Here is a 12,859-nt window from a genome sequence, read left to right on the forward strand (position 1 = left end):
TGGAAAGTTTTGTCAAGTCACAGTCAGCGTTTTACTTTGTTCAGGTGTCTTAACTAACCCAAATTCTCAGTGATATTCTCACAGATTTCTTTTAAAGGATCATATCTAATCTGATAGGTTTCTTTACAGGGAAAAAATGCACCTATGGACACAAATGCAAATATTACCACCCTGAACGAGCAAACCAGCCCCTGAGATCCGTAGCAGACGAGCTTCGCATCAGTGCCAAATTATCTGCTGTGAAAACTATGAGTGAAGGAGCTTTGGCTAAATGTGGCACTGGTACCTCTCTTTCCAAAGGTGAAATCAGTTCAGAAGTGAAGCGCATTGCTCCCAAGCGTCAGTCAGATCCAAGCATTCGTTCTGTGGCTGTGGAACCTGAAGAGAGGCTGTTGATGACTCGGAAGTCAGAGGCCAGCTCTGTTCCTTCCCTTGTTTCTGCATTGAGTGTACCAACCATTCCACCTGCCAAAAGCCACCCCGTTGGGGCATTAAATACCCGGTCAGCAAGTAGCCCTGTACCAGGGTCATCTCAGTTCACCCATCAAAAGTCCTCGCTGGAACACATGGCCAGTGTCCAGTATCCTCCCATTCTGGTCACGAATAGCCATGGTACTTCAATCAACTACACAGAACAGTACCCAAAATATGAGTCTTTAGGAGATCATGGCTATTATTCCATGCTCAGTGACTTCTCCAATTTGAGCATTAGCAGCATGCATAACACAGATTATTACAGATCTGAAATAGACCAAGTTATTTACTCAAGGAATTCTAGCCCTTGTCCAGACAGTTGCTTAAGCCATACGAGTAACGATTCTTATTCTTCTTACTCGGATTTGTATCTGGGTGTAGGAGATGCAAGTCCAGAAGACAGTGTCAAGGTTCATCGACTTCCCCCACAAAGTCATCTTCAGCCATTCTCTCATGGTTACCACGAGACCTTAACTAGAGTTCAGAGCTATGGTACCGAAGGATCAAAACATCTTCCACGCAAACATTCAGCTTCCCATTTAGCACTGCATGTCCAACACCCAGTCATTGGCGCACGGTCCAGTTGCCCAGGAGACTACCCTGTGCCCCAGAATGTTCACCCATCAGCCACTGCCCAGCCAAGCCGTGCCCTTGTTATGACGAGAATGGACAGCATTTCTGATTCTCGACTTTATGAAAGTAATCCCACTCGACAAAAAAGGCCACCCCTCTGTCGAGAACAGCATGCCAGTTGGGACCCATTACCATGTGCAGCTGATGCCTATGCTTACCATTCCTACCCACTGAGCAACAACCTCATGCAACCATGTTATGAGCCTGTAATGGTGAGAAGTATGCCCGAGAAGATGGAACAGCTCTGGAGGAATCCTTGGGCTGGAGTCTGTGCAGAGTCTCAAGAGCCACACATTATCCCAGAGCATCAGTATCAAACGTATAAAAATCTCTGCAATATTTTTCCTGCTAGTGTTGTCCTCTCTGTAATGGAGAAGAATCCCCACATGACAGATGCACAGCAGTTGGCAGCTATGATTGTTGCCAAATTGAGAACGGGGCGTTAAAATAGTATGTTTGGAGCTTCTCTTTGAATTTGGAAAAATATATAGTGAACACATCGTGCAATTATTCTGAATGAGATCTCCACAATCCAAAAGATATTCTCAATTTGTAAATATTTTCTAACTGCAGTATACAATTCTGTATATTGTTGTAGCAATTATATTTAATATACGTGAAGCATTCTGTAAAAGCAGATTGTGTTATAAATAGAAGTATTTAAAATTTTTAAAGCGGGGATTTTTAAAAAGGCATTTTACAGGAAGTGCATACCTTCTGCATGGATGTATCATTCTTGAATTCAAAAGGTCAGATGTTAGTATGTCTGAGACAGATCATTCAAAGCTATTAGCAATTATATTGCATGAGTCAGTGAACAGTTTCAGTATTAACGACCATGTTGCTGCATAGCAAATTGGACTTTTAAAATAAGCTCTGTGCACTTGAAAAATCCTCATAGAAAGGTGTTTGGCCTATCAGGCATCCATCTTCAAAAGAGCTGTAACTACACAAGCCCAGGTCAGTTGACCGAATGTGCCCACAAGAGTGCTGGCGCACGAATCCACAGGCTCCAATGTGCATCGATGCTTTGGGGTAGGAGTCATCCAGGTCAGTTTTTTGATTGGGAAAATCTGCTTTGTGCATAGGGGGGATTTTATTTTACTCACAAGAGCTGTTGCCTCATCTTAGAAAGAATGAAGGAGCAGTTAATGTGCATATAGGGACATACTATCTGCATTGGATCTTCTGGAGAGTCTTGGCTGGTGCTCTCTGGGGCTGGAAGAGTCATGGCAAATAGCAGGTAAAAAGATCCTCGGCTGTCTTTTCACATATGAAAATTTCCCCTTTTAATGTTATGGATTGAATTTCTGATCTCTTGATCCTACCCATTCTAGATGAAGATTCAACTACAAATCAGAAATTGGTGAAGTTTAAATTCTGTTTTCTTGCCAAAAGATTTTGGTGTCTTGACCACAAACATACCAAGAAATTTCCTTGTGCCTAATGGATGCTAATATGTGAATAAGCAAATTAGGTGTCTCCTCCTCAAAATCGCAGCCTGTTTTGGTTGATGTTGCAAAGCAGGCTCATCTGGAAACATAAGCTGCCAGATTGTTTCAGTTTTGCACTTTAAATCCATGCAAAAGTGTGCATGTACTTCCTGGAACTCTTTTTGATAGGCCAAAAATATCAGTCTGTGGGGTGGCAATGTTTGTGCCAACTAGTGTTTGGCTCAGGGGTGGGCAACTTTGTAGCTGAATGTCTCCCCGAGAGGCATTAATGGCGGTGGTGGCTTTTTTGTTTTTCTTTTCCAAGGCTGCACTGACTGGACACCCTTTTTAAATCCACATATATTTCAGCATTTTGAACCACTACTAACTCGACATGTCTCGAGCTAGGACTTGTTGACTTCTACTGTAGTTTTTTTTCATGAAAGTTGAGAAGGCCTGGTTTTATGGCCTTTTGTTTCTTCATGAGAAGGTGTGACACTGCCTAAATGTTTCTTACTATGAAACACACGGAACGTGAGGCTGCAGTCAGGGTTGTTTCTGGTGTTTTGATAATGGCTTGCATGCTGCTTTTCTGGTTATTCGTTAATCCCAGGGCAAAAGGAAACAGAAACCATAAACGAGATTTTATCATGTACTTGAATGGATTACTTTGAGGCTCAATTTGTCTGAAGGCTCATTTCTGTCTTGTGCCAACGGAGTATGCTTTGGGTGGTTCTGCGGAGGACTGATGTGCTGAAAGTTGGGCATTCAACCTGTTACAATCAGTATGTGGTGATAATTCCAAATGTGCAAGTGGTCTGGGCTAGATCCTTGTGGATCTGTGCTGCTAAGTGCTCCCCCCTGCAGAGAGCTTTCTTTGAGTCTCTCGTGTTAAGGGAACTCCCCTTGCATCTGGGGAAAGCACCACCATTAGTGGAATGGATCAGCAGGATTCACCCCCCATTTGGCTGCGCTGTTTGGGCAGAATTTGGCCTCTGCCTGGTCGCCCAATGTCAAAACAAAAAGGAGAACTTTGCCAGCCTGCTGTGTTTGTGGTTGATAGAGTGTGCGGGAAAAGGCTGTCTGGACATGTCCTCTTAAATTCAATCAAGGATGACATCACTTCAGCCACAAACAGTCAGCTAGTTCAGGGGGCTCTGGTGGCCATTTCAGGATGACCAGCTCAATTTAAAATGGATACTAGGTTTGCTCCAGTCATACAAATTATTGGGGGGACCACCATGACCACTCCTAAATGTTTTATGCTGTGGCAGAAGTGTGCTGCTGGTGTTCAAATCTGTGTCAAAACCATGGGTTGTTGATTTAACACTTGAGCTGCTGGAGGATGGTATGCCTCATTGAGGGTAGTCCCCCACTGTTGTATCCCGTCTTTAAGTAATGCTCAGTGGTGGCACCAATTTGGCCCAGTGCTTGAAATTGTACATCATCACCACACAGTAACTTGCATTTAAATCTGGATTGGGAAAAAAAAACTTAGGGTCAGATTTCTCAACCATCTTGTCGAACTATAATCTCTTTATTGTTCGTTACTTTCTACTTAAAGCAGCTGAGAGCAATGCCTCAAATAACCAGAAATGACCTTTTGTTTGTTGATACAAATTGTATCTCTTTCTTGATTGTATAAAATAAATGTACAAAAGCCATCTCTAGATTAGCTTCAATATTGTACTTTCATCACTATGTTTGTGACACTGTGTGTCACACAGAAGTAGCCCATGGAGGATTATGAATCTTTTTATTTAAAATGGGCACTTAACAGTTTCTAGCAGAACAAAGACAACTTTTCAAATCCACTTTATTATTATAATGTGCACAAAGTGTGTATGCTTAAGGGCACTATGCTGCATAAGTTATCTTACGTCTATTTATTAAATGAATGCGTTCTTGCAATGGATTTGTTTTTGTAAAATATATATCGGTGTTAATAAGGTAGATGTTCATATTTATATCCAGAGCTATTAACAGTAAAACTGCTTTACATCCAGCTTTTGTTCTCAACAGAGAATTGCTGCAGTATGATTTAGGTTCAGTATGAGAATTGTTCACCCACACCCTCTTGCATGGATTTCTGTTTTCATATGTATGAAAACAGATGTTCCTATTTTATTCTTATTTTAAGGTAATCTGTTGCAAGCAATTTGGAGAAGTCAATCAGCAGGCCAAGTGCATGAGGATATTTTATTGTAACTGTCTTGTTATTTTGTTCTTATATACTGAGAATTTTAAAGCCTTTTGCTTTGGAGAGGTAGTAGCATTCCAGAACTGTATCAGGAAGGACCCCCATCTCCCTAAAACGGTCTCCCCAATATTTTTTTTTCTGCACAAGATTCTGCATTACAGGATGGGGAGAATGAAGCACTCTAGGAGCCTGCAAATTTCTGGCTGTTCTTTATTTTTCTTCAAGAAACCTTTATGCCTGGTTCTGTTGTGTGTCTTGATCCACTTCTGTTAACCTTTTCTCTCCTAAGAATTTCTTGTGCCAGTTCAAACATGCTGACATTTCACTGCCTTCATCTCTTAATGCAGAATTTCTTCTACTGTAGAAGGGATGATATAAAAAGTCACTTTTACCAGTATGTAAATACTAGACTTTGCTTTAAAATGCTCTTTTTGAGAGTACAGTATTCAATTTAATTGTGTAACAAACTGCTTCAGAATATATACCTATGTTAATGTTAAAATGGCCCAGTGGAGACCAAGTAACAGTTATCCCTTGTCAAATATGAATTTGAATTTTGATTTTCTGTAATTTATTATTGAAAGTGCTTACATTTACAGTTTGCTAGGTAACTGAGTTGTGTCTAGAAAACTCCAAAAGGTATTTTTAAAAATGTGGTGCTTTTTGTAAATAGTAATTGTTTCCTTGTATTGTTTTTGCTTGTCCATGTTATTTGACTACTGTTACTCGTGTTGATGTATTATTGAGCTACAGTAGTTTGCTTTTCTCATTTGTAGAATTAAACATTACTGTTTAATTGTTGTAAAAAATTTATAAGATCTTTGGGTTTTTGGTTGACCCAAATATAATGTAAGTCTCAATGACAAAGAGTGAAGATGGACTTTTAAAGCCAATTGACCTGATCCAGTAAGAGTGAGGCATGCATAGAAGCTGGTTTCTGTGCATGCAGCAGCATCAGAGGGTGTGAGTCTTGAGATGCTCATTCAAAGCTTATTGAACTGGCTGGATGTGCACCACCACCTACGGCCACTCTTGGTAATGCACAGCTGGAGCAGGGTCAAGGCCAGCATGTGGTATCTCTGTGGTCAGTATACTATTTTTGTGCAACACTTTATTTACAGATGCATGCTTGAGGCATCCACTGGTATGGGCATGCATGCTGGGTTTTTTTCTACGAAGTGTTTTATAAGTTAAGTGGTTGAGATTATCAAAATGTCATCTTGGTAAGGAATAGAAACCAGTTTCTCTTCCCAGTGAAAATCTATGCCTTTGGAGGGATCTGAAGATGACAGCCAGTTGTAGATGTTTCCCTGTTATACCTCCTGTGTTATGTAAGCATTCTTCAGCAAATTTCTTCTGGATAGGACACCTCAGCAACTCTGGTACCACTGAGAAGAGACTAAACAATACTGGATGTGAGCAGACCAAATTTTCCATCAGCTGTGTCTGTCCCACAGGTTATCTTGGTAGAAATCAGAACCAGTGGTTGGGAACTCTGCCTTAGAACAGGGAAGTGGTTAGGGCTTAGAAAACTCATCAGAGACATGTAACTATGTTTTGAAGTGCTGCATAATTGCTTAGAACTGGCACATGTACTGAACTGCTGAACGTTGAAGGGTTCAGAGCATTAACTTTGCTTTGGCAGACAACTAGCCAAAGGGATCAGTCCACCAGACCACTGCTGCTGAGTGAATCCTCCAGGTTGGGGGTTCAGCTGGAACAAATTTCCCTGAAAATAATGGTGCCTGTCCATTTGTTGGGCAGGTCCTAGTTACTGTGCACGGCACCTTGAAGTAGAGCATTCCTTTTCCATAGGGCTGCTATTTTGTACACGCATGAACGTTCAGGTTCAATTCTGTAGTTAGTTCAGGCTGAAAGAATGCAAGTGCTTATTCACGTACAAAGCTGTTTAATGTGGCTCAGTCTTACTTTGTATTTAGGGTCCACAATTTAGTGAATGATGCATTCAAAGAAGTTTCTCTACTAATGCATCCCAAGGGTTGTTACAGGAATGATAATCCTATTTCCCTCACCATTCCTTGTTGTAATTCTGAATACTGTATACCAGGTTTATGTAGCTGTTTTATATCCCAGTATTTATATAAAGGTATTCAATAAAATGAGTTGCTTGCATCACCACCTTTGAAATCATCTTGTGTATTTCTCTTTACAAGTTTTTAAAAAGTACAAGCTTACTTGAAATAGGTTTAAAAATACATTCTACAGATGATGTCACCCTGTGGCCCAATATTTTAAAATTATTTATCAACTCTAAAGGACTTTATGGGAGGCTCAACAGGCTGCAGCAGGAACACCCCCCCCCACACACACACACACACACACCCTTTACAAAGTCATTGGCTGGTTAGATACTCGCTATTTAAGTGTCACTGTTGTGTGTAATAATTATTTAAGCTCAGAATTCATTCCCAACTCATATTCAGAAGGAGCACAAAGAAAGAAATGCCCCTAAAAGAACATGGAATATTGAGTATACTTATAAAATGCAGAACAAGTGTTAACGGTAGATAGTTTTATTTTTAACCATTAACATAAGGCAAGAAGTTTACACATTCATTTTCCCCACCATAATTTTATGGCAAAAATCAGCCCCTGCAAATAAGTAATGAGCTGCCCTGGACAGGAATTCACTGGTAAGGCTGGACCCACATCAGCATCTTCTGTTCTCTCTTCCTTTGTAACACGGATGCATTTGTGTGCCTTGGCTGTTGAAATTCCACTCAAAAAAGCTGAAGACCATTTTTTAATTTATGGAGATCGCTCTGGGTCCATAATAATCCCTCGGCACCAGACCCAATCCATTCTGAGGAGCTGGGGGGGAGGGTGGAGAGAAGAGGGGAAAGGTTCAAAACAGGTTCATTTTATTAAGCATGCCTGCCTCAGGTGCAAGACACACACTAATACCTGTAATTTGATGCTTGGTGCTGTTTTGTGCCTTCACGGGCAAGTCACAGCAAGCAGGTGCTTTGGAGTGAAAAACCATGTACTTTAAGGAACAGGGATGCCTTCTGCTGGACTGAGGCACAAGTGGTATCTTAAAAGCACACTAGAGCAGGCCTTGACAAATTCTTTCGGGCTTGAGGAGTCAGCCTAAACATTTAGGAGCCAAAACCTTGTCACGCTTTCTAATTTTTTACATCATCTATACCCTGCCTTTCTCCCCAATTGGGAGGCCCCAAAGCAGCTTACATCATTCTTCCTTCTTCCATTTTATCCCTGGAACAACCCTGTGATGTAAGTTAGGCCATGTCTGTATAACTAACCCAAAGCCATCCAGCAAGCTTCCATGGCTGGTTGGGGATTCAAACCTTGGCCTCCCAAATGCGGCCAGCAGCTGAAAACGTCTTAGTGCCCACCAACCTCAACTCTAGGAATATTCTCCTGCAAGAGGGTAGCATGAACTGATCTCAAAGGGGAGATTTGTAGCGGCAGAAGCAGTCCGTGAGGTAAGGCTTTAAAGTTTAAAAACAGCACTTCAGAGATTGTGGACACAAACAGGCAAGCTCATGTAGGTGGCAAAGCACTGGTGCTACATGTTGACTGCCTATTAGACTGCCTTATACCAAGTCAGACCGTTTGCTTCTCAAGGTCTGTGTTGTCTGCTCAGACTGGCAGCCACTCCCCAGCATCTCAGGCAAAGGCCTTTGACATCACCAACGGCCTGATTCTTTTAACAGGAGACACCAGGGATTGAACCTGGGACTTTCTACACTACTGCACTAGAGCCACAAATTAAGTTTCCAGATAATTTTCAATGGCAGCTCCACATACAGCATACTACAGTGACTCGGTTTGGATATTACCAAAGCATGTGCCCCAGTGGTCTAGTCCGTTTTCTTCAGGGATAGCTGCAATGTCCAGGTCAGCCTCTGCTATGAAAGGGCAGCTCCCTAACGTGACAGCTATGATGATTCTCTGACATAATATGAATGTACACAGATCAGGAGAGGGAGGGCGTGAAGGGATGAGCTGATGCCAGGCTCTCATGGCCCTTTCCTATATGCCCAGGGTAATGCAAGAAGTAATTTTTCTCCAGGCCAGATTGGCCAGGGATCCTGGGGGCTGTTTGCCTTCCTCTGGGCATAGAGCAGTGGGGGAGGTGAGGTGGGGGAGAGACAGGTGTGAATTTTCTGCATTGTGCAGGGGGCTGGACTGGATGACCCTGGGGTCCCTTCCAACTCTGTTTCTACATAAAATGTTGAGGAGCACCTAAGAACCTCCCAAGCGCCCCCTCAAAGGTTTAGAGAAATGACTACAGAGGATGAGTCAAAATTATGTTGAGTGTTTGCATATTCCCTCATCACTGGGTACTAAGGTAAAGCCAGGTTCGTACATGTTTAACAACACATGGCCTGGAAAGTGACAAATGTGATTCACCAATTTTAGTAACATATTAGTGGGTTGTTATATCTAACTCTTCTTCCATCATGGCACTTTAAACAGTGTATCCTGGGTTATTAGGAAACAACTTATTCATACCCTAATCAGATAGTTACCAAGTGTCTGGCCAACATGGCTGGTTGAATGTACCAAATTCCAGTTTGGTCCAAATCTACACTAAAATGGTCTTGGTGTAAGGCAGAAGCATGAGATTGCCTCACTCCTATGCTAAAGGAGCATCTTAGTTCTACACCCAGCTGAAAGGCATCTCTCATACCTGGCCAAGGACCCAACACAATGGCTACAAGGGATCTGTTTGCAAAATGGTGAGGCATCTCTACAAACCTGGAAGAATACTGAGAATTCAGACAGAGTGAAATCAGAAACAAAGTTGACTTGAAGAAATAATGCAAGTAGCTGGCCTGGATAACTTCCAAACTGACAGCACGTTGAGCATACTGTATACCCAACACTAGAAAGCCCATGTTAGGCACCAAAAATTCCAAGGGGTCCAAGGTCACAGGCAGCAAATAACACAAAAAATCTGAAGGAAACAAAGCAATCAGGACACAGGACAATACATCCCAAATGTATTGTCGAAGGCTTTCACGGCCGGAGAATGATGGCTGTTGTGGGTTTTCCGGGCTGTATTGCCGTGGTCTTGGCATTGTAGTTCCTGACGTTTCGCCAGCAGCTGTGGCTGGCATCTTCAGAGGTGTAGCACCAAAAGACAGAGATCTCTCAGTGTCCCAAACCAGTGTCCCAAATACATCCCAAACCTTGTCACTTATAAGATGGGGTTGTTCTGAGCAGGTAAAGCTCACTATGGAGGTGGATTCTTGTACCAATTATAGGATTTGATTTATTTATTTAACTTGTCTGCTCTCCCCGTGCAGGGCTCAGAGTGGATCATATTAAAATTAACATTACAATCATAAACTGACATAAAATTCAATCATAAAAATAACTGGATGGCAAAGAGAGTTAAAAACACTGGATAGGGCAAAAGGAGTTAAAAATCAAAGGATTATTTTTGTTATATGCTTGGAAAGAAGAGTAGAAAGAGTGCATGAAGTCATGAGAGAGTGAGAAAAAATGGGATTAGGAATGAGCCACAGAGTACAGGCACAGCACCGTCTTTGCCTGCTTGATGTTTTGCAAACACAAGCAGCTCCATCCAATGGTGATTTCTTCCGGAAAGCAGCTGCATCCTGTACGTCACTCTGCCTCTTCCTCTTTTGCCCCCCTCCCCATGCCAGGTGCATGATACTGATACTCGGCTGTCAAATTCCCCCAGCAGTTCGCAGGAGAATTTCCTTCTTGAGAGATTTCATTATTGTGAACCTAACCTCATTTCTTCCCTTTTAAAATAGATGCCAGCCACCATATATTCACAACTCACTGCTGAAGTGAGAGTCTCGGTTTCCCTGTGGGTGGCTCTTCCTCGCTTTTGTAACAAGTTTTTAAACAGTGACATGATTTAAATCTCCAAGTGGGGAGAACCCAAGCCCCACCCTCAGTTAAACAACCCAGTATTTGAATAGGGTTTGAACAAAAAAATGGCTTTTGTTTGTCTATGGTTGGAAGCCAATAACTGAGGGGGATTTCTTATATATGCAACTGGGGAAGATTTGGCTGGTAGCCAGCAAAAAAGAAACTGAAAGTATTGAGAGCAAACAGAGATCAGCACAAGATCAGCAGGACTCTTAATATGTACAAAATCTCTTCTCACAACCTGCATGCTGAATTTATCTTGTATCTCAGAGGCAGGCAACTGACTGACTCAGCTTCAAAAGCTGGGATTGCCTAGCAGTAAAGAGAGGAGGATGACTGACAGGTCCCCCCCACCCCGCCAGGTAGCTAGCCTGAAATGGCAGTTGGTGATAGAATGTTGAGAGGTTGACAGTTGGAGTAAACTGACAAGTGAAGAGATTTGGAGTCTGGCTTCTGACCAGAGATGGTCAGCCAGAGAGTTGTCTGTGTGAGGAAGGAAGGAGTACCCTTAAAGTGAAATCAGTGCATTCATGAAGCTCTTTTAGTCCTTGGACTAAAGTGGGAAAGACAACACTAATTCCAGCATAGACACAAGAGATCTGGGAATTATAGTGGGCCAAGGAAGTGGGTAGAAAGGAATTTCCCCTTCAGCACCAGGAACAGAGCTATAAGCTCATAACTATAATGCCTGCCCAGTATCTAGTAAGGGTTTGACTCAGTGGAGCACCCTAAGGTCTGGAGAGGAGGGGAAGTCGTGCTGTGTCTGTGTGTTAAAAGTGGAGCATTTGTGAAGCAGTGCTAACCTCTGAAAGAACTCACTTTAACATCTTCAAGTTTAATAACATCAACATATCTCAAAGAAGCCAGAAACTTAGAATCATACCAAGTGTTTTGTGCCTCGCACCAGTGAAGTTTCTGTACAAAAATCTTTCCATTACTTCAGTTCAAACACCTGCCTACCTGCCTTTTTACGTTACCTACTTGTAAATAAACTTTCTGTTACTCTTTGAATCTCCCCAAGCCTTGTGTGTCAGTTTCTGTTTACGGGAAGTGCAAACCCCTGATCTTTCCATTACTTGGACTTGGCTGGGTAACCACACTACTTTTATGTTACTGAAGGGTGGGACAAGAAAGTTGACGCTTAACATCAACCATGCTACTAAAGGCTTCCCAGCCCAGTAGTCAGCTTCATAGGCTTAGAGAGGAGAAGTTTTACCTCAGGGTAGAGGAAGGTCAGCCCAAGCCTGAGTTTGATGTGGATTTGTGACAGCAACATTTGGCCCAAGGGCTGAAAAAACACTGTCTACCTCTGAAGATGTTGGTGTGCAGTAAACAAAATGGGAGGGAAGGGCTGTATGTGGCCAGACACACTTGGAGCAGTGCTGGCAGCAGCTCAGGGATTTGCCTCAGACTTGGCTGGTGGCTGTGCAGGAGGGGACGACAGGCCTAAGGCCCTGTTGCCTTCTCCTTTACTGTGGTTACCAGCCAAGTGGCCAGTGTCTTGGTTCCTTGGGTGGAGATCTGGCCCTGAGTGCCAAGCAAAGTCCAGTCTGCAGCTATTGGCACGTGTGCTGTGGGCTGCCTGTCCCTGTAGTATCTAATATGGAGCTCAGTTTGCCCAGTTGGCTACCGGAACACCAGCTTTCCCATTCAGAAGCAATGAAACCTGAACAATGAAACAATGCTAAAGGCACTTCTGCAGAGAAGACTTCTCACATCCCATGTACCCATTCAGGGCTTAACAAGACAATCTGTGAAACATGCTGCATCAGGGAACAAACATTTCCAACCCCACTCAGTGGGCCACCATCTGTTATATCTCAAATCAGGGTCTGACAAGAGGACAACAGAAACTGGCTAAACGTATCGCATGGGTCCTAAAACATGATCAAGTCCTGAAGCCTCCTTGAGTGACCAGATTCTGCAGACCTCAATCTAACTGTTATTGTAGGCAAAACTGATACCACAGCTACTGCAAAATTTACTACTTTTAATTTATACTGTGTGGATCTTCTAATTTGAATGGTTTATATGTGTAAGTAAGTTATATGGGTTCCCAAGCACTGTGAGGATTTGGCTTGCGAGCATAGCATGGGGGAAGGAGGAGCTATGCATCACAACTATCATCTAGTTGAGCCCTCACTAAAAGGCCTCACTCAATTCACCCCCTGGCTTCACAGTAGAAATCTTGGGAAATGAAGGAGTGCTACCACCCACAAAAGCA

The 12,859-nt window shown here is 42.6% G+C and overlaps 2 protein-coding genes across 4 annotated transcripts in view; one reads left to right on the forward strand and one right to left on the reverse strand.

The window, feature by feature from the left end:
• Positions 1-6,879, forward strand: part of ZC3H12B (zinc finger CCCH-type containing 12B) — a 95,997-nt gene extending 89,118 nt beyond the window's left edge. Inside the window, exon 8 of the mRNA XM_054996623.1 lies at positions 130-6,879. Within this exon, the coding sequence (XP_054852598.1) occupies positions 130-1,553 (1,424 nt within the window). The 3' untranslated portion in view covers positions 1,554-6,879. The remainder of the gene's footprint in view (positions 1-129) is intronic.
• A 379-nt stretch (positions 6,880-7,258) lies between these two features.
• LAS1L (LAS1 like ribosome biogenesis factor) overlaps positions 7,259-12,859 on the reverse strand; it is a 59,772-nt gene continuing 54,171 nt past the window's right edge. For all 3 annotated transcript variants that reach the window (XM_054996400.1, XM_054996401.1, XM_054996399.1), the window contains one exon: positions 7,259-7,572. In XM_054996400.1, coding sequence (XP_054852375.1) covers positions 7,482-7,572 — 91 coding nt within the window. In that variant the 3' untranslated portion in view covers positions 7,259-7,481. The remainder of the gene's footprint in view (positions 7,573-12,859) is intronic.

This window comes from Eublepharis macularius, chromosome 13 (assembly GCF_028583425.1).
Source record: "Eublepharis macularius isolate TG4126 chromosome 13, MPM_Emac_v1.0, whole genome shotgun sequence".
In the NCBI taxonomy this organism is placed as follows: domain Eukaryota; kingdom Metazoa; phylum Chordata; class Lepidosauria; order Squamata; family Eublepharidae; genus Eublepharis; species Eublepharis macularius.